The sequence below is a fragment of the Centroberyx affinis genome, unplaced genomic scaffold (genome assembly GCF_046629955.1).
Source record: "Centroberyx affinis isolate AG114_WGS23_722 - 3 ecotype Tasmania unplaced genomic scaffold, CSIRO-AGI_Caff_v1 ptg002000l_1, whole genome shotgun sequence".
Classification (NCBI taxonomy): Eukaryota; Metazoa; Chordata; class Actinopteri; order Beryciformes; family Berycidae; genus Centroberyx; species Centroberyx affinis.
Genome location: NW_027280344.1, coordinates 4,388 through 28,344, shown reverse-complemented (window position 1 = coordinate 28,344; position 23,957 = coordinate 4,388). Strand labels below are relative to the sequence as shown.

The 23,957-nt window shown below is 42.4% G+C and overlaps 1 protein-coding gene across 1 annotated transcript in view; it reads right to left on the bottom strand.

Annotated features, from left to right (window-relative positions):
* iqca1 (IQ motif containing with AAA domain 1) overlaps positions 1–23,677 on the bottom strand; it is a 70,926-nt gene extending 47,249 nt beyond the window's left edge. Inside the window, exons 1-10 of the mRNA XM_071530934.1 lie at positions 23,667–23,677; positions 17,298–17,625; positions 16,120–16,239; positions 15,203–15,391; positions 12,739–12,810; positions 10,221–10,423; positions 6,644–6,728; positions 6,266–6,409; positions 3,519–3,521; positions 2,326–2,401 (exon numbers count right to left, since the gene is read on the bottom strand). Of these exons, the coding sequence (XP_071387035.1) occupies positions 2,326–2,401; positions 3,519–3,521; positions 6,266–6,409; positions 6,644–6,728; positions 10,221–10,423; positions 12,739–12,810; positions 15,203–15,391; positions 16,120–16,239; positions 17,298–17,625; positions 23,667–23,677 (1,231 nt within the window). The remainder of the gene's footprint in view (positions 1–2,325; positions 2,402–3,518; positions 3,522–6,265; positions 6,410–6,643; positions 6,729–10,220; positions 10,424–12,738; positions 12,811–15,202; positions 15,392–16,119; positions 16,240–17,297; positions 17,626–23,666) is intronic.
* Between the last annotated feature and the right edge of the window lie 280 nt (positions 23,678–23,957).

Sequence of the window (23,957 nt, the reverse complement as noted above, 5' to 3'; positions counted from 1 at the left end):
TGTTGTCGCTCCCAGAATCAAACCAAGTTCAGAGCGACGCGTCACGGCAGTTTGACGCTCCACAGGACGAGTTTGAAAACACGCTTCCTGTGATCTACCCACTGAGACACACAGTGCTACCGCTCAGTTATATCATTTAATTTAGGAAGTCGGGGACATCTGACAACTTCAATCTTGTTAGGACGACGCTCCGGCTGAACCCTAAAGGTGATCCGTTAACCAGGAGGAACGGCGGGCTGACAGCAGGAATGCTTGTCACGGATGAAGAATGGCGTCTGGAGCCAGAGGTTGAGAGCGGCTGTAAAACCAAGCAAAAACAACTAAACCTGAGTGGCAGGAGCAAAAACAACACCATCAACCCGGCGTGGCTGTTGACTTGAGCAGAGCCGAAACAGCGGGCTCTTCCACACGCCTCGCCACGGGTCACGGCGCCCCCACGACACCTCGCTTCCTCCTGCAGGACCCCGCAGAGCGCCGGGAGACGGGAAGCAGAGGATGGGACGGGAGCGGGCGGGACAGTCGGGGGTGGGGGGGGGTAGGGGGTGGGGGGGTGGGATTGATTTGTGTTCCCAGAAGGCCTCGTTACCCCAGCAGGGCGGTGGATGTGGAGTCATGGGACGGGGAGGGGAGGGGAGGGGAGGGGAGTGGAGTGGGTGGGGGTTAGATAACGTCACGCAGTCTGACTGATGAGGTGGTGACTGGTGAAGCGGAGATAAGATTCCTGTGTGGTTCAGATCGTAGAGACCGGGTTGGGGGGTTTGACTCCCACTTTGGGTTAACCGAAACCTAAAATACATTCAAGAGAGAACCTGAAGAAGCAGGTTGTTCGCTCCTAAACTTTTTTTATCTCATGTAAAATAAAGGAACTTTTTCTGCGGCAAGAATCAATACTTTGCAACAGTGTTTTCCCTCCAAAACATTTTCAGTAGTGCAGGAGTTTATCAATTCTTCACTGTCTCAAAAATACATTTAGCTGCGGTACAGCAAGGTGCTTTGGATAAAAGCGTCCACCCAAGTGATCATATCATACATGCATGTATTAGATCAGTGATTCTCAACCTTTTTCATATCAAGGACCCCTAATTTAATCCACATTAGGGCCACGGACCCCCATTTGATGAGATTTGGTCTCTCGGACATCTGAGAATATTTGTATTGTTAGATATGATTTTGTCCAGAATTCCATGACTGTCTGTATTGCAGGTAGAGAGATAACAGAGAAACTATGATCAAAACAGCCATTCTTCTACATTCTGTAATTGTGTTACTTCTTGTAAATTAAATAATGATGAAGTTTAATAATTCAGCAATTTGCTGGGGACCCCCTGGAACCCTCTCGAGGACCCCTGGTGGTGCCCGGACCACACGTTGAGAACCACTGCATTAGATAACATGTAGAAAGAGTCAAACCCTACTGTCAGTGCTGAGGATGGATCCGTGTACTATACAGTATATGTGGTTTGTCTGGTCTGAATGTATATGAAGTATGTATATGGCCTAGTATAGGATGTATATGATGTGTATATATAATAGTATGTATATGTATGATGTGGTATGGTATATGATGATATGTAAACCCCTTTGAGTCTTGACTGTGTTGATTTTGCAAAGACTGCAGCAACTGATAAAGTAATAAGTGCTGGATAATGTAATAACGTCAAATTGTAATAAAATGTCCCTCTAAATGGATCAAAAGTGTAAAACAAAAACTGTTAATGGTATAAATTACATGTCATTATTATATTAAGTGACAATTATAACTTCAAAAGGGGTAATGTAAGTTTAATACTGACCAATAATTTGCAGGAGTGCCTGAAGTCTTGTATGGCTCTTTTCCTATTTTGACAATTTCAGTATTTTTCTTCAAGACCCCTTTTTATTTGCTAGAGTTTACTAAGTTTATGAAGTTTGTGATATTTTTTGAGCACTATTTTTGGCACTTTAGTTCATTTTATTTGTCTCTCCTACACCACTTTACATTTACATTTTAGGCATTTAGCTGACACTCTTATCCAGAGTGACTTCAACCAAGTAAAATGCAGAATGCGCCTAAATTCCACAATCTCAAACATTACAAGCAGCTAGTAGTACGAAGTTTAAGGGTCAAAACAGAAAATGGAAGTATCAAACACTCCTCATGTCTCTGCTGTAAACCGGTGACACAGCCCATGTCAGCTGATCCAATGTCAAGATCCAAAACCATGACCCACAGGAGCCACTACAGGCAGAAACACAGCGGTCCTCCAGCCTTAATGTTATCATTGCTGCTGTCAGTAACGGCTCAGCGAGCTTCGGCTCTGCGGCTTCACGCTCCATCAGACTCACCTCTGTAGATCTTGGCTCCTTCCATGACAGTAGGGAGGAAGCTGCTGGGGGGCATCGTCCAGCCCGTCTCCTCCTCCTGCACCAGGTCAGACACACACAACAAAGACCAATCAGACAGAGAGTTTTAAATAGTCTGAAAAAATCAGATTCAGACTCACTTCATTCTCCAAGTACAGTAGAAGAACAGGAATCAGTCTGCAGACTTAGGTGCAAATTAGGCAAATTAGATTACATCATAGCACAGTGCATTCTCACACATACAAATAAATTATTTGAAAATAGTTTGCGAAATAGTTTCTGTCTGCGTATTTCATGCTTAGATACAGAGCATTTCACCTACAGTATATTTATCTGGAAAAAAGCTACAATCTGAAAAAGCCCTTTATCCTCTTTTAAATCCCTCTTAAAAAACACCTTTTTAGGCTTTTATTGATTTTATGGGTTGAATTCTTTGCCTTTTTATTCTATTGTTTCTTTTATACACATTTTATTGTTGTTTATTGTTGTCCACTATTGCTTCTGTTTTTTCTTAATATCTGCATTCTGTAAGGAACGTTTTATTCTTATCACATCTTTGTGAAGCATTTGTAACCGTGTCTAAATAGGTGCTATATAAATAAATGAAATGAAAAAGGCTGTGTCATTTTCAACCCATCCCTGTGTGTCTAGTTTGTAAACAACGGGGCTTATGGGAAATGTAGTCTTACTGTGGAGAAACACTAGAACTAACAACACTACTGGAATGAGATAGAGGAGACCAATCAGTTCCAACATGGACTCATTTGTTTACGGTAATTATATCGAGGTATCACACTTAATTCAACATGATATATTGATGTTTAGAAACGCCACATGCAGCACCTTTAAGTACCTTCTTGTTTCATTTAACTTCAATGGGATCAGGTCCAGCTTTGGCTAATTTAGGCTATATATCAGTGCTGAGCGTGGACAGAGTTCAAAGCCTTCTGGGTAATGAACCTGCTCTCCGCTGTGCTTTGACATCAGTTCAGATCCTGAAGCTCATTACGGTGACGTGAGAACGCAGCAGGAGACTGGAGCGGCCTGCTGAGACCGAGATGGAGCCGCATGTTTGTCTTTAAGAAACAATGCAGGATTTATGTGACCATCGAAATGTTTGGGTACATACACATGTGTTCTTGAAGAGTTTAATTTGTCATTTTGCTTTTTGGAACTTTCTTAACCCATCCTAACTCAAAATACAAGCCTGTCCTACTCCCATGAGAACAAAAGAATTTCCGGCTTCAAATTCTTTCACATTTTTTACACTTTATTAAGATTCCTATTAGCTGACGTCTCAAAGAGTGCTAGTCTTCCTGGAGTCCAAATACATAAAATACTTATGTTTACTCGTCATATACTGTCAGTCCTTTTATCAAAAGCTCAGACTGTGAATTTCAGAGTGAAAAAATAAGAAATCACTTCAAATTTCTCTATTAAAACACTCCAAAATCCAATAAATCACTACGTAAACAAAGGCAGTAGTTGGGTGGCAGTGTTTCGACAGGGGAGCCATACTGCATTTACTGCGACAAATTGAGCCTGTAACCGCAGTAATATCAATATACAGCAAATAACATGCATGGTTGCATATGTAAATACACAAACAGGTGCATGCACACACAGCAGGACAACTCCAAAACAGATTTCCATGAAATTTGGAGGACAGATTCGACTTCGGCCAAGAAACCATTGATTAGATTCTGGTGGTGATCCATATCTGGGATTTCTATTATTGGACGATAATCGGTTTTTAGTCATAGCTATGAAACTAACAGAGATAGAGACTTGATTCCAAATCCTAAGCGAATGTTTGCAGGGTCAAGAAATCTATTTAAGTTCAAATTTAAGTGGTAGGAATGATGAGTTTGGGTGTTACAGCAAGTTGGAAAAACGTTCAGCGTTGGCGGAGGTTTTCGCTCTCTGACTTCCTCCAGTTTAGATTAGGTTTGTAAGCAGTTAACATGACAAACAGCAGTGGATTTTGGGAGTCTAAGAGCAGACAAATAAGCAGTGAATTGAAGGTGGTAAAAATAATTATAACTACTATTTTATGATGTGATTTTTAAAAATCCAACAACATTGGTTTGTACAGAAATGGGGTCTGGAAAATGTGATGAACGGACACAGCATGAAAAAGCTGAGATATTTGAATTCTAAAATGGACTGCTGCTTGGTATTTCTAGTGTTAAGGTGTGTGTGTGTGTGTGTGTGTGTGTGTGTGTGTGTGTGTGTCCCCTCACATGTGCCTGACACGGCCTCTTTTCAAAACCCATCAATAAACCTTGACATGGCCTGTTCCATATCCCCCCATTTTCTTTCTCAACACTTTCCTCCATCGCCGTTTAATCGTCCCCAGCGGAGCCCACGTCCCATTTCCACCTGATGGGATCTTAAGTGCTTCTTAATACGCTTTAATGGCGGGTGACGGACGGTGCTCACAGCGCGGGGCGCGGCCCGGGCACAATCCACATTTCAGCTGCTCGGACCCGGCTGAGAAAACACCTCCGAGGCTTAATGGAGACGTCACACGTCGGCCAGCATGTGCGCTTTTGTGCATTTAATGGGTTTCCACTGTGACTAAACGTAATATAGAATGTATTCATTGGCAATCCGTGGTGATTCTGGTCTATAGATATGCATAGAAAAGCAGCGTTAAGCAGGAGTGGGGTAACACGCTTGTCCAAGGCTCGTAAATTCCTGTCAAAAGCAATCCGCTGTGATTTTTGCAACGCTTTTGGATCAGGATCCGCCATTTTTTCATGTTCCTAATACCTACTTTATTCCCCGTGTCGTCACGCCTAACCGCAGCGGCAGGTAAGCCAAATATAACGGCAATGGACCGGAACTCACCATCGTTTCCATTACGGGGTCAAACGGGGTCGGCCCGTTGCTTATTCATCATCTGTCACTAAACCCCAAATTAAGGAATACAGTAGATCCATCTTCTCCTGAACTGGCCCTGACCTGGAGAAGCCTTCTCTGGGTTTATTGTTTCAATGCTCGGGGGCTGCAGAGGGAGGGACGCAGGGCCTGATGGAGTAGTGGACATAAAGAATTTGAGTCGTGCCATAAAATTGCTATGCAAGAAAAAAGCGGGGTTTTCTGGCTTTACGCGGAATGCAACGAGGCATGTTGCTCCACTGGGAGTGTGAAGAGGAAAGTGGAGCTGAGTCTTTGGCCTGGAGGAAAAGATTTGAAGACTCAGAGCCATTTTCCCGGACAGCAGTGTCTTCAGAGGCTGCGGCTGAATAATAAAGTTCTCCGTCATCCTAAAGGAATCAAAGTCACGGCCAAACCTGCCTGCTAATTGACTTAGAGCTTCACTTAGTGACACACTGGACAGTGGGAAGGGTTTTGGGGGAATTATTGAGAAATTGAATTCTCCTTTCAGAACCACGACCAGGTGGGAAACGGGTTATGAGCTCAAAACCCGCATTTTAATTTTATTAGGTTGACTTTGAGTTTCGGCCAACGCAGGTTTGGTTTGTCTTGAAATGATCCATGAGAGTAATCAGTGATTTTAAAGAGAGAGAGAGAGAGAGGCCAAAGAAAAGCCACATTCATTCTGAAGTGAGCCAGCATCGTGCGTTCACCCATGGGTGACAGGTCAAGGCAAGATGGATGAGAATCAGCTGGAAAATTAAATGTTGCAAGAAGATATTTTTATGACCAACAGTTAAAGTGGTAAACTATGAAATCTGTGGGTTTTTTTTTTTATTATTTAGTCTCCATCTTTGTCTCTCAGCCTCATTGCTGTGGTGTTTCTGCACTGCACTTCCCAGAGATCACCTGTCAATCAAACAGTGTGGGGGCGGAGCTTGGATTTTTGGGTTTGAGTTTCTGTAGGTGGCGCTCTTCTCTCTGTCTTTCTTTGTCTCTCTCTTTGAAAGCACACTGGATTCTGACTTCCTGACTTTACCTCCGGCTCCTCCTTCCCCTTCTTTCCTTTGCTTCTCCCCTTTTTGTCTTTTTTCTTGTCCTTCCCGCCTTTCTTCTCCTTCTTCCCTTTGCTTTTCCTCTTCTTCTCCTTCTCCTCTTCCTTTGCGGCGAGCTCGGCTGCCACCTGCCATAAGATTGAAGCATTAAAAATTTCACTTTGCTTAAATTAAATTAAATAGAACTTTATTTATCCCAGACAGGCAATTAACCGGAAACAACTGGATCTATATACTAGACACAAGACAAAAAACACAGTTTAAACAGAACAAGACGGGGCAGAGTCTACAGCTAACAATGTGACAGCTGACAGTGTGACAGCCATACAGTACAGTATATGATATAAAGGTAGATAACGCACCTGCTCAGGTGTCTTCTCAGCAAATATGGAAGCTGATCCTCCGTCCTCCGCGTCTGGAAAGTCCGGGAACTTCCCGGTGGCGTCCCTGGAGACAAAACGTGTCTTGTCCTCATACAGTCAGATTATTCTCAAAAAAACAGCACACATGGGAATAGTATGAGATAGCCACCATTAGAAAAAGGCAACACTATCTCTTACAAAATGATTCTAAACAGTTATGGTGCTTTTTAAAGGCTAGAGAGGAACTGAAGTTATTGGTTGACAAAATCCCTTTACAGACAGATTCTCTACACAGGCATCAAATGCTGAGCTTCAGAAAATAATGTTTATACCAAAATGGTTGCACAGAGTTTGGTATATATTCTAACTGCCACACTATGTGGTTCTCATGAAATGGCAGTACTGTTTGTTCCTTTTCTCCATTTTTCGGATGTCTAAAATAGGCAAAACATAATTCGAACACATTTGGGTTACGGTATGTGCCTTTGAGTTTTAACTGAATTGGCGTCTCACTAAATGAGAAACAAGTTGGCTGTTAGGGTTAGGGTTTTCTTCCCATTGTTGTGTCTCCTCCATTCTAACAGTAAGTGAAAAAATATCACAGTTATCTCAGGTGAAAGATACAAGATTTACTTCTACATTATATATTTAATTCTGAGCTGAGCATTCAAATACAAGCCACATATACACTACCAGTCAAAAGTTTGGACACACCACATTTTTCTTTATTTTTACTCTTTTGCACAGTTTAGAATAACAGTAAAGACATCAAAACTCTGAAATAACACAAATGGAAATATTCAGTGCCAAAAAAGTCCAAGCTATCTTATATTTTAGATTCTTTAAAGTAGCTGCCCTTTGCCTTGATAGAAAGGCAAAGGCTTTGGAAAGAAATTCATACATAGGATCAACTTCACTATTTATATTTGTCTAAGAAACACATTTCAAGCGTTTAAGCAGAAGCCTTTAGATCAAAATGGCTTTAAGAGAATGAAGAACAGAGAACATTCAGTCAGGTGGGTCCAGACTGTGGACTGGTGGTGTAGAAAGACTTCATAATTAGTTAAGAAAACGCTGCAGCTCTGATACGTCTGCTAATTAGCGGCTACCCACAAGTGTTTATCTTGCTGCTGAGAAACAACCCCCCCCCCACTCTCTCTCATTATCGTCTTCAGGCCAAACCCCGTAAGAGTCTGAACCCTCTCCTAATCTGTGGATTCCCCCCCTCCGGTCCGGAACACTTGGATTCTCGTCGGGACGATGGAAGCTCCGTCAGAGCGATTAAAAACCCCTCCGGGCCGCGACCTCTTGTCCGTCACGGTGCTTATAGCCTCATCAGGGGGGTCAGAGGGGAGGGCAGGGCCGACACACTGGGAGGGGGGCTGGACATGGGGGCCGGGGGCCATTGTTGTCTCCCCATGGGTGACCCGCCTCTCCCCAGGCGCCCGGTCTGCATGACTTACGACCCGGGAGGGACAGACCCGCCGGCCATCAGTCACATGCTGCTGGATTTGTGCTGTGGCTGGTAAGTCAGTCTGCTCTACCAGCCACTTACTGCTGTTACAAAAGCCTGATTTCAATATTCAATTTTACAAACATTCAATACTTTCATGAAATGTGCTCTCCAACTTATAATTCTGATACATCCTGAGAACATAAACGTGCAGATTGGAATAGTTAGAAGAAGAAGAAGAGGAAGGATTGTAATAGATTGAGGCTCGGAGACAAATAGCAGAAAACATTCAACAGTTTCAAACAGTTCAACACGTCTTGAACTGGATCCCAGTTCACTTAGACTGGTGCCAGGAGCCAAAATATGGAACGATTTTGCTTAGCGAGACGACAAAGACACTCAACCGACATCAAAGTTTCTACAAAGCTGTTCAGGTCAATGTGGAGACACACTGATGATTATTCTTGGTATTGAATTTTAGATATTAAAGTTAGTAACATGACTAGGGATCGACCACTATGGGTTTTTGAAGGGCGATAATGATACTGTTGATTTTAGACTGAAGTTGCTGATAACTGATATTTGTGCCATTATTCAATATCTTTGAATTTGACCATTTTATTTGCAAAAAAACAACTTTTCACTGTTTCTGCAAGAATTTTCTTCTTGTCAGGGTGGGAAAGCCCTGAAATAACATTTAGACATCATGGGACGATAAAACTCTCCACTGAAACCAAGACTGATGAAATTCTTTAAGGCAGGGAGACTCACATTCAATGGTAGAGAAACTCTGGGAGACATTACTGCCTTTAAATGATGAATTCATTTACAAAATACATCATAAAACAATTAAATGAAACGAATCAAATGTCACTGCAGGTTTTCCAGACTGTTTTCCTGTAGCTGCGGTCAGGATGCCTGGCAAACCAATATATCTATCTAAACCTAATCATTACAAAACTATTGAAGAGTAACCAACTATCAGTTGGAGGTTGTATGTTATTATAAAAGAAATATTTGGCTGCAGTGAAAGTGAAAGGGCAGTTTGGGGATTTACCAGCTAGCCTACTGCAGCCTGTAGACAAAAAGGTTATTTTCTTGGCCTGCCTGCGACCGCTGTGACACCCTCCCCACCACACACACACACACACTCACACACACACACACACGCACACACACCCCTCATTCTCTACTGGGCAGCACCCTCCGCTAGCCAGCCATAAATCAGTCAGGAATGCTGCTAAAAGGCCACTTCTGCTGCAGCGGTTTCCTGAACTGACCGCTGCACAGACTGGCCCTCCCACAGAGAACTGTGACTTTCTCTCTTCAGGGTTTCTAGAGGTTTCAGAAAGCCACATTTAAGACTATTTAAGACTGTTTTACTGCTACGTGTAATTGGACCAATTTAAAAAACCAAAATAAAGAAACAAAGCAGAGAAACCCAGCCTGTTTGTGATTGAACATCGGCCATGAATGTTCTGAAACCATCAATGGGCTGAATAAAAAAAAAAGAGAATTCATTGATAAAGGACATGAAGTTTGTTATTGGAAAAAAATAAACATTGTTTTTTCTTAAAAGTAATAAATTAGTTTACTCCCCAAGAAAAGTAATTAGTTACACTACACTTGATTTACACCCTAAAACGATTATAATGTTATGTGTAATGTGTAATGTAATGTGATTACTGAAACTAGAACAGTAATGCCTTACTTTACTCCATTACTGGAAAAAGTAATGTGATTACAGTAACACATTACTTTACAACGCTTTACCTCCAACACTGAGTTTGAAAACATCAAAAAACAAGTAAATATTTAAAAATCTACTTACATATGACATGCATTGCAAAATGATTGGGGGAAATGTAAACTAGACCTAGACAATAGTAAACACATTGAAACTCTAAATACCACTAATATTCTCCTTTTAGACATCACGCTTATTTCCCAAAATTTCAAACAGCAGTGCCTCTTATCTGGACTGACATACTCATGGGAAAACAGAGGCCAGGCCAAACGACATGACCAATCAATTAGCTCGCTTCCTGAGGCAACGAGATATCCAGACAAGATACACTGTGCAGACCCCAGAGCCAATTAGGGGCCTCGGTTCTGCGGCCTCACCTGCATTCGATGAACCACTGTCGGATCTGTTCCTGCAGCGTCTCCCTCATGTCCGGACCCTCCACCGCCCGGACTGACTGCTTGATGTTGAGCAGCGCCCTCTGGTACTCCGCCTCGTTCTGCTCCTGGACCAGCCGCCGACCCGTTTCCACCTGCCGGGCCCGGAGCTGGGCCGCGCTGGGGCCGGACGGCTCCGCCGGTAACTGGGGAACCAGAGGAACCAGAGGAATTAGAAGAACCAGAGGAATCAGAGGAAGCAGAAGAATCAGAGGAAGAAACCAGAAGAATCAGAGGAACAAGAGGAATGAATCAGAGGGACCAGAGGAATCAGATGAACTAGAGGAACCAGTGGGATCAGAGGAAGAAACCAGAGGACCAGAGGAACCAAAGGAACCAGAGGACTAGAGGAACCAGATGACCAGATGAACCAGAGGAACCAGAGGGCCAGATGAACCAGGGGACCAGATGAACCAGAGGAATCAGAGGAACCACACAAATCAGAGAAACCAGAGGGCCAGAGGAACCAGAGGAACCAAAGGAACCAAAGGAACCAGAGGACCAGAGGAACCAGAGGACCAGATGAACCAGAGGAACCAGAGGAACCAGAGGAACCAGAGGAATCAGAGGAACCAGAGGGATCAGAGGAACCAGTGGGATCAAAGGAAGAAACCAGAGGACCAGAGGAACCAGAGGACCAGATGAACCAGAGGACCAGATGAACCAGAGGACCAGAGGAACCAGAGGAACCAGAGGACCAGAGGAACCAGAGGAACAAGAGGAACCAAAGGAACCAGAGGAACCACACAAATCAGAGGGACCAGAGAAACCAGAGGAACCAGAGGACCAGAGGAACCAGAGGGACCAGAGGAATCAGAGGAACCAGGTGAAACAGAGGACCAGAGGAACCAGAGGAATCAGAGGAACCAGAGGAACCAGAGGAACCAGAGGAACCAGAGGACCAGAGGAACCAGAGGGATCAGAGGAATCAGAGGAACCAGATGAAGCAGAGGACCAGAGGAATCAGAGGAACCAGATGAAGCAGAGGACCAGAGGAATCAGAGGAACCAGAGGGACCAGAGGAACCAGAGTAACCAGAGGAATCAGAGAAACCAGAGAAACCAGAGGAACCAGAGGAATCCGAGGAATCAGAGGACCAGAGGAACCAGAGGCATTTGTACTGCTGCTGTTAGGTTGGTTTGTTTGTCTGTCCATCAGCAGGATTTCTCAAAAACATATGGACGGATTTCCAAGAAGTTTGGTGGACAGATCGGCTTTGGGCCAAGGAACAAATGATTAGATTTTGGTGGTGATCCAGATCTGGGATTTCCACCATTTCCACCATTAGATGATTATTGATTTGTAACCATTAAACTATTAAACTAACAGAGATAGAGACTTGATTCCAAATCTTAGAGACATGGTTACACGGTCAAGACATAAATTTAACTTAAAATTGAAGTGATAGGAATGTTGTGTTTGGGTGTAACAGCAAGTCAGAGAATTGTTCTGCGTTGGCGGAGGTTTGTGCTCTCTTTATAAAAAAAGGTTCTTCTTACTATGCTGCTTACTACGTTAAATTACATGATAGTTGTGTCTGTTTAGACAGGCCCTCGGCAGATTTGGTAACAACAATTTTCTATGAAGCTTGAACCAATTTCTCAGAAAATCCAAGGTATAAATGCTCTGTATTTCATTTTAATTGTTTTATATAATCGCATTCTTTGACATGACCCTGCTTTGGATTCTTAGAAAAAAATGTAAGAATATCTAAATGAGGCTCCTGGGGGAGTTTGGGTGTAAGTGGAAAAAACAAAATCCCTCCTTCACCACAAACCCCTCACACTCACTTCCAGTGGAATGCATGTACTGTTTGTTTCGTAAGAGATGAGTTTTAAGGTTGGCGTTTTTTCTCGGTTTGGTTACATTCATTGCATTATTCATATGCAGCCAATGGCAGGGCAAAATGAGGGTGTATTATGTGTTTATCACACACACACACACACACACACACACACACACACACACACACACACACACAGACACACACACATACACACACTTGGGAAATGAATCTGTGTTGAGGAAGTGTCACCATGACACTGATAACAGGGAAACAAATATTGTCTCCTACCTGAATTTGGCTCTGGCTGTATGAACCTGCTATTATGTATTTATGAGTCAGGAAGAATAAAAAAAATACTATCTTACACAATCTAAACTCACTTTTTATCTATCTTATTTATTTATAAAATTTTATGTAACTACCTTTGTAAGTAATGTATGTATGTAAATGTATGTAAACAACTCATTGTATACATTATAGTAAGTACTATCAGAATGAATTCACTTTGAGGAAATTTGAGAAATGCAACATTATTCTTATGTTTTTATTTTATGTTGTTCGCATCATTGTGATTACAGTATACTCACCTTTTATTTCAACGCTGCACACTCACACACACACACACACACACACTCACACACACACACACTAGCATAGTGAATGAGACTACCTTACCATGCCCAGGAATATCATTTCCTCAATACGCTCTCTATTGGTCTTCTTCCTCTGGCTGTAGCCTCGCCACACCTACAACACAACAGTGTGTGTGTGTATGACAGAGAGAGAGAGAGAGAGAGAGAGAGAGAGAGAGAGTGTGAGGAAAAGAGAGACGTTAATATAGATTGTTCATTTGACCTTTATTGATTGTCTTTAATTCATTGTCTTTTATTGTCTGTCTTTGTTGTCCACCCACCTAAACCCAGTTTACCCTCTTTTTTTAGACTGATATAAATCTTCAAGACATAAATAAAGTATAAAGTATTCATCATAGTTTCACAAGTACGTAAGTACATAAGTATTCATCATAGTAAGTAGTATCAAACTGATGCAACTTCTATAAAGAAGGTTTATTAAGGAAAAAAAAGCATAAATCAGTGCTTTTCTGAACATATAATTGATTTTTGTTTCTATTGGTACTTGTTAGCCTTACGATGTTTACCGACTGGAGGTCATAAGTCATCCTCCTTTTTAATTGCCATTACATCACTGGCCTTATAAATCAACTGTACTAGCAAGGTGCAGCGAACTCACTAGTGATGCAAGCAGTCTCCATTTAGGACAATTAGTGATAGAAAGTTATGAATTCTTACTATTTTATAGTCTGTTGAGCAGAGACAGACAGATATGTGAAAGTTAGCATGGAAAACAACATGGCAGACTAACAAAAATACAGAATAGATGATTTGGTTTGCCGAAAAAATCAAAAAGATATATTGTTTGGAAGGGAATCTAGAAACATGGGACAAATATGTACCATGCTTGTGTGTTTTTCCCTGTATTTTTTTCTCAAGCGACACATTTTCATATGAATCTATTAAAGTTGTACAGTTCATTGCTAGATTTCTTTTTCAGGCAGCATTGCATTGAAGTAAAGTGCATGTACGGCAGTTTGTCTGACACTAATAACTGGTCCATTTGAGACTGAACCAGCAAAATCACTGTCTAACCATTAAAGTAGCCCTAAAAGTTCAGGATTCATGGTTTTATCATGGATGCAGAAGCTGGGAGAGTCCACCTAAACACCGAAAAAGCCCATCGATGAATTACACAGCCAGATAACGGAGCAACATTTGTCTTCAAGCTGTGTATATCTGGACCGAATCCAAGGCTGCTCTCTGCTGCGTGTCCAGACACCAGTTTAAGCCCTGAGAAAAAAAGCACGCGATGTTCGAGTCGGCGGCGCTATCTCGGTGCCATCTCTGCTCGCCTGAGGTCGGTACACAGAGATGCAACAGGGATGCGGTCCATAACCACAACTCATTCATCCCCCCCCCCCCCCCCCCCCCCCCGTACGCGCATCAAAGTGCCAGCGATCGCATTACCAGATTAGCGAGGTCACGAAAACCCGACACCTGAAATCCCGACTCACTTTCTCCTCTACCCGGGCGGGTCGGGCCTCGGACGAGCAGAGGCCGACGCCGCGCGGCTGTCAGCGAGGAAAGATGATTGGTCGATGGGTTTTATGGATTGGGTTTTTTTGGATCGTATGACGGGTTGTTATCGCTGGAGAAAGGTGGGTGCGAGCGGCGGCGGCTGGCGATAAGCTGGTTCATGGTGGCAGCGACCTGTGAACCAGTTTGTAGGTTCACAGTCAGGAGGTCAGATCCTGATGGTGTGGGTAAAACGGTATGAACTAGACCGATACGTCAGGCAGATATCGGCCATGTTGTCCAGCCAGTCATATCGTCCACTTTTGACATGATGGAGGCTCCTTTCTTTTTTTTTAGTTTTATTGGGATTTTCCATAATACAGTGCAGAAAACAGAGACACATATCAGAAGGAGGCTCCTTTCTGACCACAGCTACAGAAAAACAGGCTGGAAAACCTGCAGTGAAATTGTATTTTTTTTTCTGGATTTCAGTGGAGAGATTTAGCGTCCCATGATGGTCTAAATGCTTCCACCCTGACAAGAATGCAATTCTGGGGAAAACAATGACTTGTTGCAATTTTTGGCAGGAAAATGATCAAACTTGGCAAAAAAATATCAGCTAACAGCAACTTCAGTCTGAAAATGTTAGCATCTGTACCGACCTTTAAAAACCCATATCTGTCAAACCGCAACATGAGTCTATTCATTAGGAGTTAGGAATCGGGTGAATCATCTAAACTTGGATGATAATACTTAAATGTTGAATTCTTGAAGGTCTTACTCATACATTCCTGCACATTTTCCCATTTCAAAATACTTTTCCAGACCTATTTTTGTGACTGGGTTTGCGGATTTGTTGGATTTGGGATTTTTCAATATAATGTGTTGCTATTAAGTGGCTCAGCGCTGTGTCACTCTGTGGAGAATTTGAACTCGTAACCTTAAACTCACAATCTCGTCTCTTTAACCATAAGGCTCCCACTGCACTCCATATTGGTTCTGATCTGACACAAGCTAAATTCAATTATAATCCATCACGGACTCGGTACCTTCTGGATGCGGGTGGCGGCCCGGTCGGGGCTCAGGGTGCTGGGGGTCCGGCTCTTGCCCAGGCCGTCCCGCTCCGCCTGCCGGATCTCCTTCATGAACTGGGCCCTGAGGCGTCCCTGCCGCGCCCGCTCACACACCTGCAGGACCCGCACCGCCTCCTCCACACACATCGTCTGGACGGACAGCGCCTGAGGACGGAGAAAATGCTCATTACATACAGTATATATACTGAAATACATGTAACCTTGGGGCAATTCTTTTCTCATGGCAAGAACTTGAATTAACTATTTAAAACTGTATGTAAGAGTTTAATCATGTTTAATTGGAATAAGAAATTAGTGTGAACAAGTAGAACAAACTAGAGCTATCTAACTTTTGGACTAATATCCAATAAATCTTCTCTTTAAAGGTGTTAAATAGAGGCTGCCAATCACCTTGACCATGCTCTCATTTGTTTACAGTCATTATACCAAACTAACACAATTAATTTGACAATGATAGTGTATATGGATGTAAAAAAAACAAAAACTAAAATTGCTTCTTGCATAGCAGTGTCCTCCTGCAATTATCAGACTAATGCATGTTCATCAACACTGATACTAGAATATATATTAGATACTGGAAATGTGCTGAAAACCTAATTACTGACAAAACAACTAAAAGCGGAAAGCTGCTAAATGAACAGTTAAAATGCATTTGACTGTAATTATAATATAATAACAGAAAAATGAGGTGTGGAGTGGATGTGCAGTGTGCTGTGGATGTACTATGAAGCAAAACGTACTATAAAATTGCCAGTATATCTCCCTGCAAGAATCTGGACAAACTACTGAGTTTGTGGACTAGAGAAACTAGCATACAATTATTTTATTTGGTAATAATAAAAGGGAGCATGTTAAAGTGTAATCTCTCTAACCGGCTCTTGCTCAATGAGTCCGCCTTTAGCCAGGATGTGAGCGAGCATCCTCTCTCTGTCTTTCAGCACTTGCATCTTCTCTCTCACAAAATACCGTGGGATGGGAATCTCAAGGTCCTCCTGCAATGAGAAACACACAAAATCATAACTTCCCTCTTTCCAGAGTTGGAGTCAGCACAGTTTCAGTCAAATGCAATGGATCCTCTTCTAATTTCAAACACTGGAAACAGTTTCAGTTTACATTTTGAACTGAGTGGATTGATTGAAGTGTTATCCATCTCTCACAAAGACTGCACAAGACGCAGACTTCAGAGAACTAGATGAGTTTGAGTTTGAGTTTGAGTTTGAGTTTATTAGTATTCATGCTCACAGTTAACAACTGAATAGAAGCAGAATTTACATTAATATGATGATTACACAGCAACTATACTCATCTTTTACCATGCTCAAAAATACTAGTACTAGTAATATAAGTAAAAGTGAAGGTTTTTTGTTTGGAATTTACAGAACTCAACTGCAACATCATACACTATTGAAACCTGAGGAAAGTCTTTGTACCGCAACGTTGCTCCTAATAAAATTAATTTAATTGTTTTGCAAGTGAAGTGGACAGAGTGCTGGAAGTTTTTCCCTTCTAACTCTAAACTATGTTTCCCCTGGCGTTGGAGTGTTTTCTGCTCGATTTCAGGCCAAGAGTGCCGAATTTGAGTCCGCTCCTTCACACCTGTCTTTGGAACATTCAGGTGTTCAAAAACTTTAGATTCAGATTCAGAAAAAGCTTTATTGACAGGAATCAATTATTGCCAAAGCATATTAATGTAGTAAGGTACAATATAGATAAAATTATAGGCAATATATGAATACAAAATAAAAATAAAAATATAGAATTCCTAATTATAAGAACTCTATTTTAAAAATGGACAATACTCATATACAATGCGTCCAAGACAATTTCACTAATTATCATTCCCTGAGATTATAACACAGTGAAGCAAGTCTCATTGTTTTCTCCTCCCAAAGAACCACTGGGAGTTTGAGTGGGTTTGGGAGGGAATAGGGAAATTAAGAAATGCACTTTCAAATTTTGGGAAGCATATTTTTCGTGTATTTTGGACATTCTAATAGAAAGTGCTTTATAGTTATTATCATACACTGTGTAATTATAACTGTATACTCACAGGCGTCATCTTGAGGTCCAGCAGCACGTCGTCAAAGTAGTGAAACTCGGAGAACTCCAGCTCCACCATCTGGTTCCTGAGCTCCAGCAGCCGGCCCATCACCCCGTCCAGCACGTGCCGCACCGCGCGCCTCTTCTGCGGGTGGACCAGCTGGTCGTACACGGCCTCCAGGCTGCGGAAGATCTGCAGGTACTTGAGGTAGAAGGCGGCCAGGCCCTGGAAGACCTGCAGGCGGTCCCTCTGCGGGCGGGGAGCCTCGGGGGGGAACTCGTCCAGCAGAAGGTCCTGCAGAGCGCCGTGAGCCGCTGCCCACATCCTGGCATAGGAGCTGAGGAGGAGAGGGGTCAGATAAGACTAGAAATCATGGGGCGCAAACCTTCACCAACGCTGAATAATTCTCCGCCTTGCAAAGCTGCAGCCTCTGTAACGGTTTATGTATTCAGGGTTTGATTTTCTAGCAAAATAGCATGTGAAAGCAACGCTGTTAGCAGCTGACTTGGAAGTCTCGGAAGTCAAACTTTCCCATCAGCACATGAACGCAGCATAATAGTTTTGGCAGAAATCCCAGGTCCAGATCATCACCAAAATCGAATCAACTGATCTTTGGGCCAAGAGTGATCTGTCCACCAAATTTGCATCCATTCAAAACGTTTCAAGATTTTTTGAACAGACATTGAACAGACAGACAAGTGAAAAAAAACCCAGCAGAGGTTAGCAGAGGTGAAGATGATTAAGATTAAGATTAAGATTTCATTCCATTTCAGTTTAGTTTAGTTGTGCTGCTCAACCTTTATTTATCCAGGTAGGACCAATGAGAGCAAGAATCTCTCTTTCCAAAGGGACCTGACCAAGAAAACAGCATCATGACAAAGAGAAAAGATGCAGACAAACATACAACAAACAATGAACATGGTATAATGTAGCACACCTAACCATATATTTGTAAATATTGCTTTCCTTGACTTTCCATACTCCTTCCATTTTTACATCTCACTTTGTTAATATTATCATACCCTACAGAGCCATAGAGACAAGCGTGTTAAAGGGCTGTTGTTGTAGTTTCCAGAAGCAGGCTTGTGACCGCAAGATTGCCAGTTTGAATCCAAAACATAGATAGAGAAAGTGAATGAGTAGAGACCATGATATATTTGCTGCAGAAACGAACTTCGGCAGGTTCAGCAGACGGTCACACACCAGCTCCCTGTGTGATCGTCTGCTATTGGTCTAAAATGTCACATGACTTGTTGTGTTGCACCTCCATTTCCTCTTTTCCGGTTTATTGCCTTTGTTTACATACAAACTTTCCCTGCTTGGATAAATAAAGGTTAAACAGAAACGCTGATAGGTTGAAGCAGGACAGTCAGCGGTGTCTTTGTCATGCAGCAACAGGCAGGTGGTCTGGTGGACTCTCCGAACCTTCAAACAGTCTTCACACCAGCTGACTAACACACCTGCAGAGGCAGCACCGCCCGGCGCTTTACAGGTGACAATTAGCAGGGAGGCGTAAAAAAAAACGCTGGCTTCCCATGCAGGGCGAAGCAGAGACAGTCTGCTCGGTATCGATTGGACGGTCACATGACTCAGGAAGCAGAGACTGGTGACTTCTGAAACTTTTTCCCCACTATGGCCAAAGAATGAAGAAATTCCTGTGCATCTATAAGTAGATGGGGAATAAAATTGCTCTGATTCTCTCAAACATGTTCCTTCTTTCAGATATACAATTGAAAGAGTTTTATTAGGTCAAGGGTCATGGATAGGGTTTGACCCAATATGGGTTTTTGAAGGCCGACATGATAGCCGACAGCTGATATTTTGTACCGATTTGAAATTTCTTTGAATTTGACCATTTTCATGCAAAACAAATCCCCAAAATTACATGGATTCAGTATTTTCCTCCAGAATTTTCTTCTTGTCAGGGTGGAAAAGCCTCTGAAACAGCATTTAGACCATCATGGGACACTAAAACTCTCCACTGAAACCCAGTTAATAATAATAATAAACATATTCATGCACACTTGAGTGGAATACTGGTTATTTTCCCATAGATAACCAGTGTAGTGTTGATCAATTATATAATAAATATAAAGGCCCAAGTCCAGGCCAAGGAACAGGCTCAGGAAAAGGCCCAGGCCCAAGCCTAGAAACAGGCCCAGGAACAGGCCCACAAAAAGGCACAGATCCAGGTCCAGGCCCAGGCCCATGCCCATGAACAGGCCCAGGAAAAGGCCAAGGAACAGGCCCATCAACGGGCCCAGGAAAAGGCCCAGTACCAGGAACAGGTCCAGGCCCAGAAACACGCTCGTGAACAGGCCCAAGAAAAGGCACAGGTCCAGGTCCAGGCCCAGGTCTATGCCCATGAACAGGCCCAGGAACAGGCCCATGAAAAGGCACAGGTCCAGGTCCAGGCCCAGGTCCATGCCCATGAAAAGGCCAGGGACCAGGAACAGGCCCAAGCCCAGACGTAGGCCCAGGAACAGGCACAGGAAAAGGCACAGGTCCAGGTCCAGGCCCAGGTCTATGCCCATGAACAGGCCCAGGAACAGGCCCATGAAAAGGCACAGGTCCAGGTCCAGGCCCAGGTCCATGACCATGCCCATGAACAGGCCCAAGTCCAGGCCAAGGAACAGGCCCAGCAACAGGCCCAAGTCCAGGCCCAGGAGAGCCACCTCCTTCAGCAGCAGGAGGAGAAAACCGGTCTCCTCAAGGCCAAAATTGACAACAAGCAGACGCAGGAGGAGAAAGAGCAAGAGTGGGCAAAGAGAAAAAGCTTCATGCTGGATAAGATTACTGTTCTGGAGAGGGACATCAATGAGCTTTTGGAGAAGAAGAAGAAGAAGCAGAAGAAGCGTAGCTTGCTGCGTAGACTCGTTGAGGCCCTGACTCCGAAACGCAAGGAGAAAAAGAAGAAGAACAAGGGGGACAAGATGGAGTCTTCTTCAGTGTGAGCACATTGACACCTGTGCACACATACACACACATCCTTTTCCAACCCACCACACCACCACCCCCCCACCCCTGTACATCCCCCAAATTGCATTTAATAAACGATATCACAAATGATATCTCAAAAAATGTGCTGCCTGTATAGTTGTATTTCTGTAGAGATTTGTAAGTTCCACTACAGTCAGTAGTGTATGCGTAACTAGACTATCAATTGTTTGTGTGTTTTCTCTATTTAAATGCTGTTAAAAACAGGACCTGCTCTTCTCTCTCTCCTAAACGATCAAACTCAGAAATGGAAGTGGAGCTTCCATGTTACTCTACATGTATTTCATCCTGGAGTCACATTGTGACCTTGGAATCTGAAGGTTCCAGTTGACATTTTAATCCAAAATAATTTACTCATATAATGCAGCTCTAAAATAAGTCTTAATATATTGCTGAAGTTTGATGTAGATGGGTATATTAACTTTGCAATAGTGGTGACGTTTGAAAATGTGACTCTGACAGCCCATAATTACAACCAATAGAAAATAATGAGAAAAAACATGGAGTAAACTTAAATTCTTAAATTGTCAACATTATGAGCAACAATACTTTTCCTTCACTACAATCTGTCTACAATACAGATAGTCATGGAATTCTGGACAAAATTGTATCTAACAATAAAAAATATTCTCAGATTTGGGTCAGAGAGAAAAAATCGAATCAAATGGGGGTCCATGGCCCTAATGTGGACTAAATTAGGGGTCCATGATATGAAAAAGGTTAAGAATCACTGGTCTAGAGGCCCAGGTAATCCTTCAATTCCATTAAAAACACTGAAAATCAAAACTAAAACTAGAGCTGGGAGGTTTTCCCCTGCGTGATAACAGCAACATCCTGTTCAGCTTATCATGAAGTCACAGAAAACTCAACAGGAGTTGATGCAGGAGCGGTAAACTCTTCTCCTTTCATATTCTGATGAGTCTCTTATACAGAAACCCTCGAGGCGAATTTCCATCGCCTCCCTGGAGCAGTTTGTTCAGAGGCTGGGGGCTGAATCAAAGGAGGGGGGGTTGGGGGGGATGGGGGGGGGAGTAAGGGGGCGGAGCAGTGAGGAGGCTGAGAGGGACGACATTTACAACAAAAAAGGAGGAGGGCGTGAGTGGGATTTAACCAGATACCCGACTGGCGCCCGGCAACAAAGTCCCGAGTCAAAGAATCCTGCGAGGCGAAACCCAAAAGAAACGCAACGTCGACGAATCACAACGGCTGCACCTGACAGGAAATGAAGGCTGCTGGGTAATATGAACAGGTGCCAGTGAGCCATATGTGTCAGTAGCATGTGCTGAAAAACTCTGCAAGCTGTTAATATGTTGTCAGAAATGTCACCAAGATGAAACCCCTGGTGTTTAGTTAGTGATTAAAGAAAACAATCCACCATAAAACTCTTAACACTGTTAAAAACAGCTATTGGTGATGTATTGTATAGGATTTTTTAACCCAAAACCCAGCCTGTCTCTCTGCTGCATTGCATTCTGGTCTCTCTCCTGCTCCTGTGGGTAGAGAAATTGGTCTCTCTCCTCTTCTATGATGGATTTCTCCCTGTATGATTGTTGAACGTCTCTTGGTGCAAAATGGCGGCTCTAGAAAGAAGCCCTCGCTCTTTGATTCTGAGGGACTGACACCAAAACCTGATGTTTACCGCTGAGGTTTTACGTCCCGAAACATTTTCTCATATCAAACTCCATTGTAGCTGCTGGAAGAAGAAAAACAATAAAAAAGGGACCCTGAAATGTAAGGTAGCCTACATTACAAATAGGTGTTTTTTTTAGTGTTAAAGAGTTTTAGGATGGAGTTTTCCTTTTAAGATACTGAATATCAGCACAAAATATCAGTATCAGCCTTCAAAAAACCATAGTGGTTGATCCTTACTTTTTTTTTTTTTTTTTTTTTTTTTGTGTGCAATAATTCAACTGCAATAATTCAACTGTGCAATACTTATTAATTATTTAATTATTTACACTGGTGTATGTATATATTGGAGTATGATGCATATTGTACAGAATTCTTATTTCTCTTATTTCTATATTATTATTATTATTTTTATTCTCATTGTTATATATTGTAGTATAATGCACATATTTTACATATTTCTTACTTTCGTATTTCTATTTTTCTTATAATTTCTTATAATTTCTCTACGCTTGTATATATTCACTTCTACAATGTGAGCAGCTGCAATGTAACCCAATTTCCCCTCGGGGATCAATAAAGTATTCTGATTCTGATTCTGATTCTGATTCTGATTCTGAATATCCAAATCAGAATCGCAATCAATTAAATGGCCAAGTACAATAAATGTACAGTAATTTGTCTTTAATTTGTCTTAGAAAACCTGTTGAAACCAGTTGGCTCCATTCATGTACTGAACTGAGAGCTCATGGTAAACTCCAGTTGAGCTCCTGCAGTGTCAGTGTGAAAGTGAAAGTCTCCCAGCTGCAAGGAAACAGAATGAGAATTGAATTGGAATGACAGGAAACTAAATTGAATCCCATGGAATTCCACTTCTGAGAGAGTTTGTCTCGACTCACTAAACATTATAGCCTAAATCAAACACATTCAGTCATAATGTATGGGTTACCATGACATGTTCTGCATCAAATACCAGCTGAAAGGAACCTTTAACATGTTATGATATTCAGTATTGATCATATATAACACTATGTGGAATCTCAGATATGTGGTGAGAAGAAACAAAACATTTCGTTGAACTAAATGAAACTTCCTGAAATTCCAGCTCAGTTCCAAATGTGTTTCCTGTAGGTTTTATTTTTCAAATTCCAATGAGTTCATTCACAAATTCACTCCAACCCTCACACTGACACAGTTGAGGACCAGCTGGGCCTCACACTGAGCAAAGAGACAGAAAACAAAAAACAGACAGTTGGCTGTATGAAACTCTGTAAATTCAGACAGAATTCAACTCCTGAGTGAATTCAGGCAGTAAAGTCAACAGTAAAGCTGCAGCTGTAGAGAAGCTATGAGGAATATTGTTATATATATGTGTGTGTGTGTGTTCTCTGCTGGATCTAAATGCTTTTCCATGAAGCCGGGTTATAAAGCCATGCCTGTCTGTTGTTATGGGAACAGCAACACAATGTGGACTTCCTCTCTCTCTCTCTCTCTCTCTCTGTTGGATTTGGATTACTATTGAGACACAGAAGCTCACATTTTGTTCCCTTCCTCCTTTAAACTAACAAGATATTCCAGAAAATATTCACAAGAAAAGGTTAATATGTTGATAATTTGCAAGAGGAAAAAACATATAGAGAGTTCAGACCCTTTGGAAGACATGCAGTGAGGCTTTTATTTCAGCAGCTGAGGAGGAACTTCGTGTTGATTTCCATGCGGACACACACCGGATCTGTGCAAATCAATGTTTACCTGTGAGACATCTCTGTCCGGAGGGAGTATCACACCGAGCCGGTGATGCTGCTGCAGCCTCCTGTGGCGCATCAGTCGCGCGCGGCTCACAATAGTCTACAACACTGATGGAAGAAAATTAGAAAATATCAAAACTTCAGCATTGCATTTCGGCTGTAATCCAAAAGCAGCGCTGCGGCACGTGCGCATGACTCATCATTTGAATAAAGCATCTGCGGTGACATCAGGTATGTCTTAACGCGCTCGCTCCATGTGAAGGCTTGACAGAAACTTTACTCCTCGCGTCGTTTC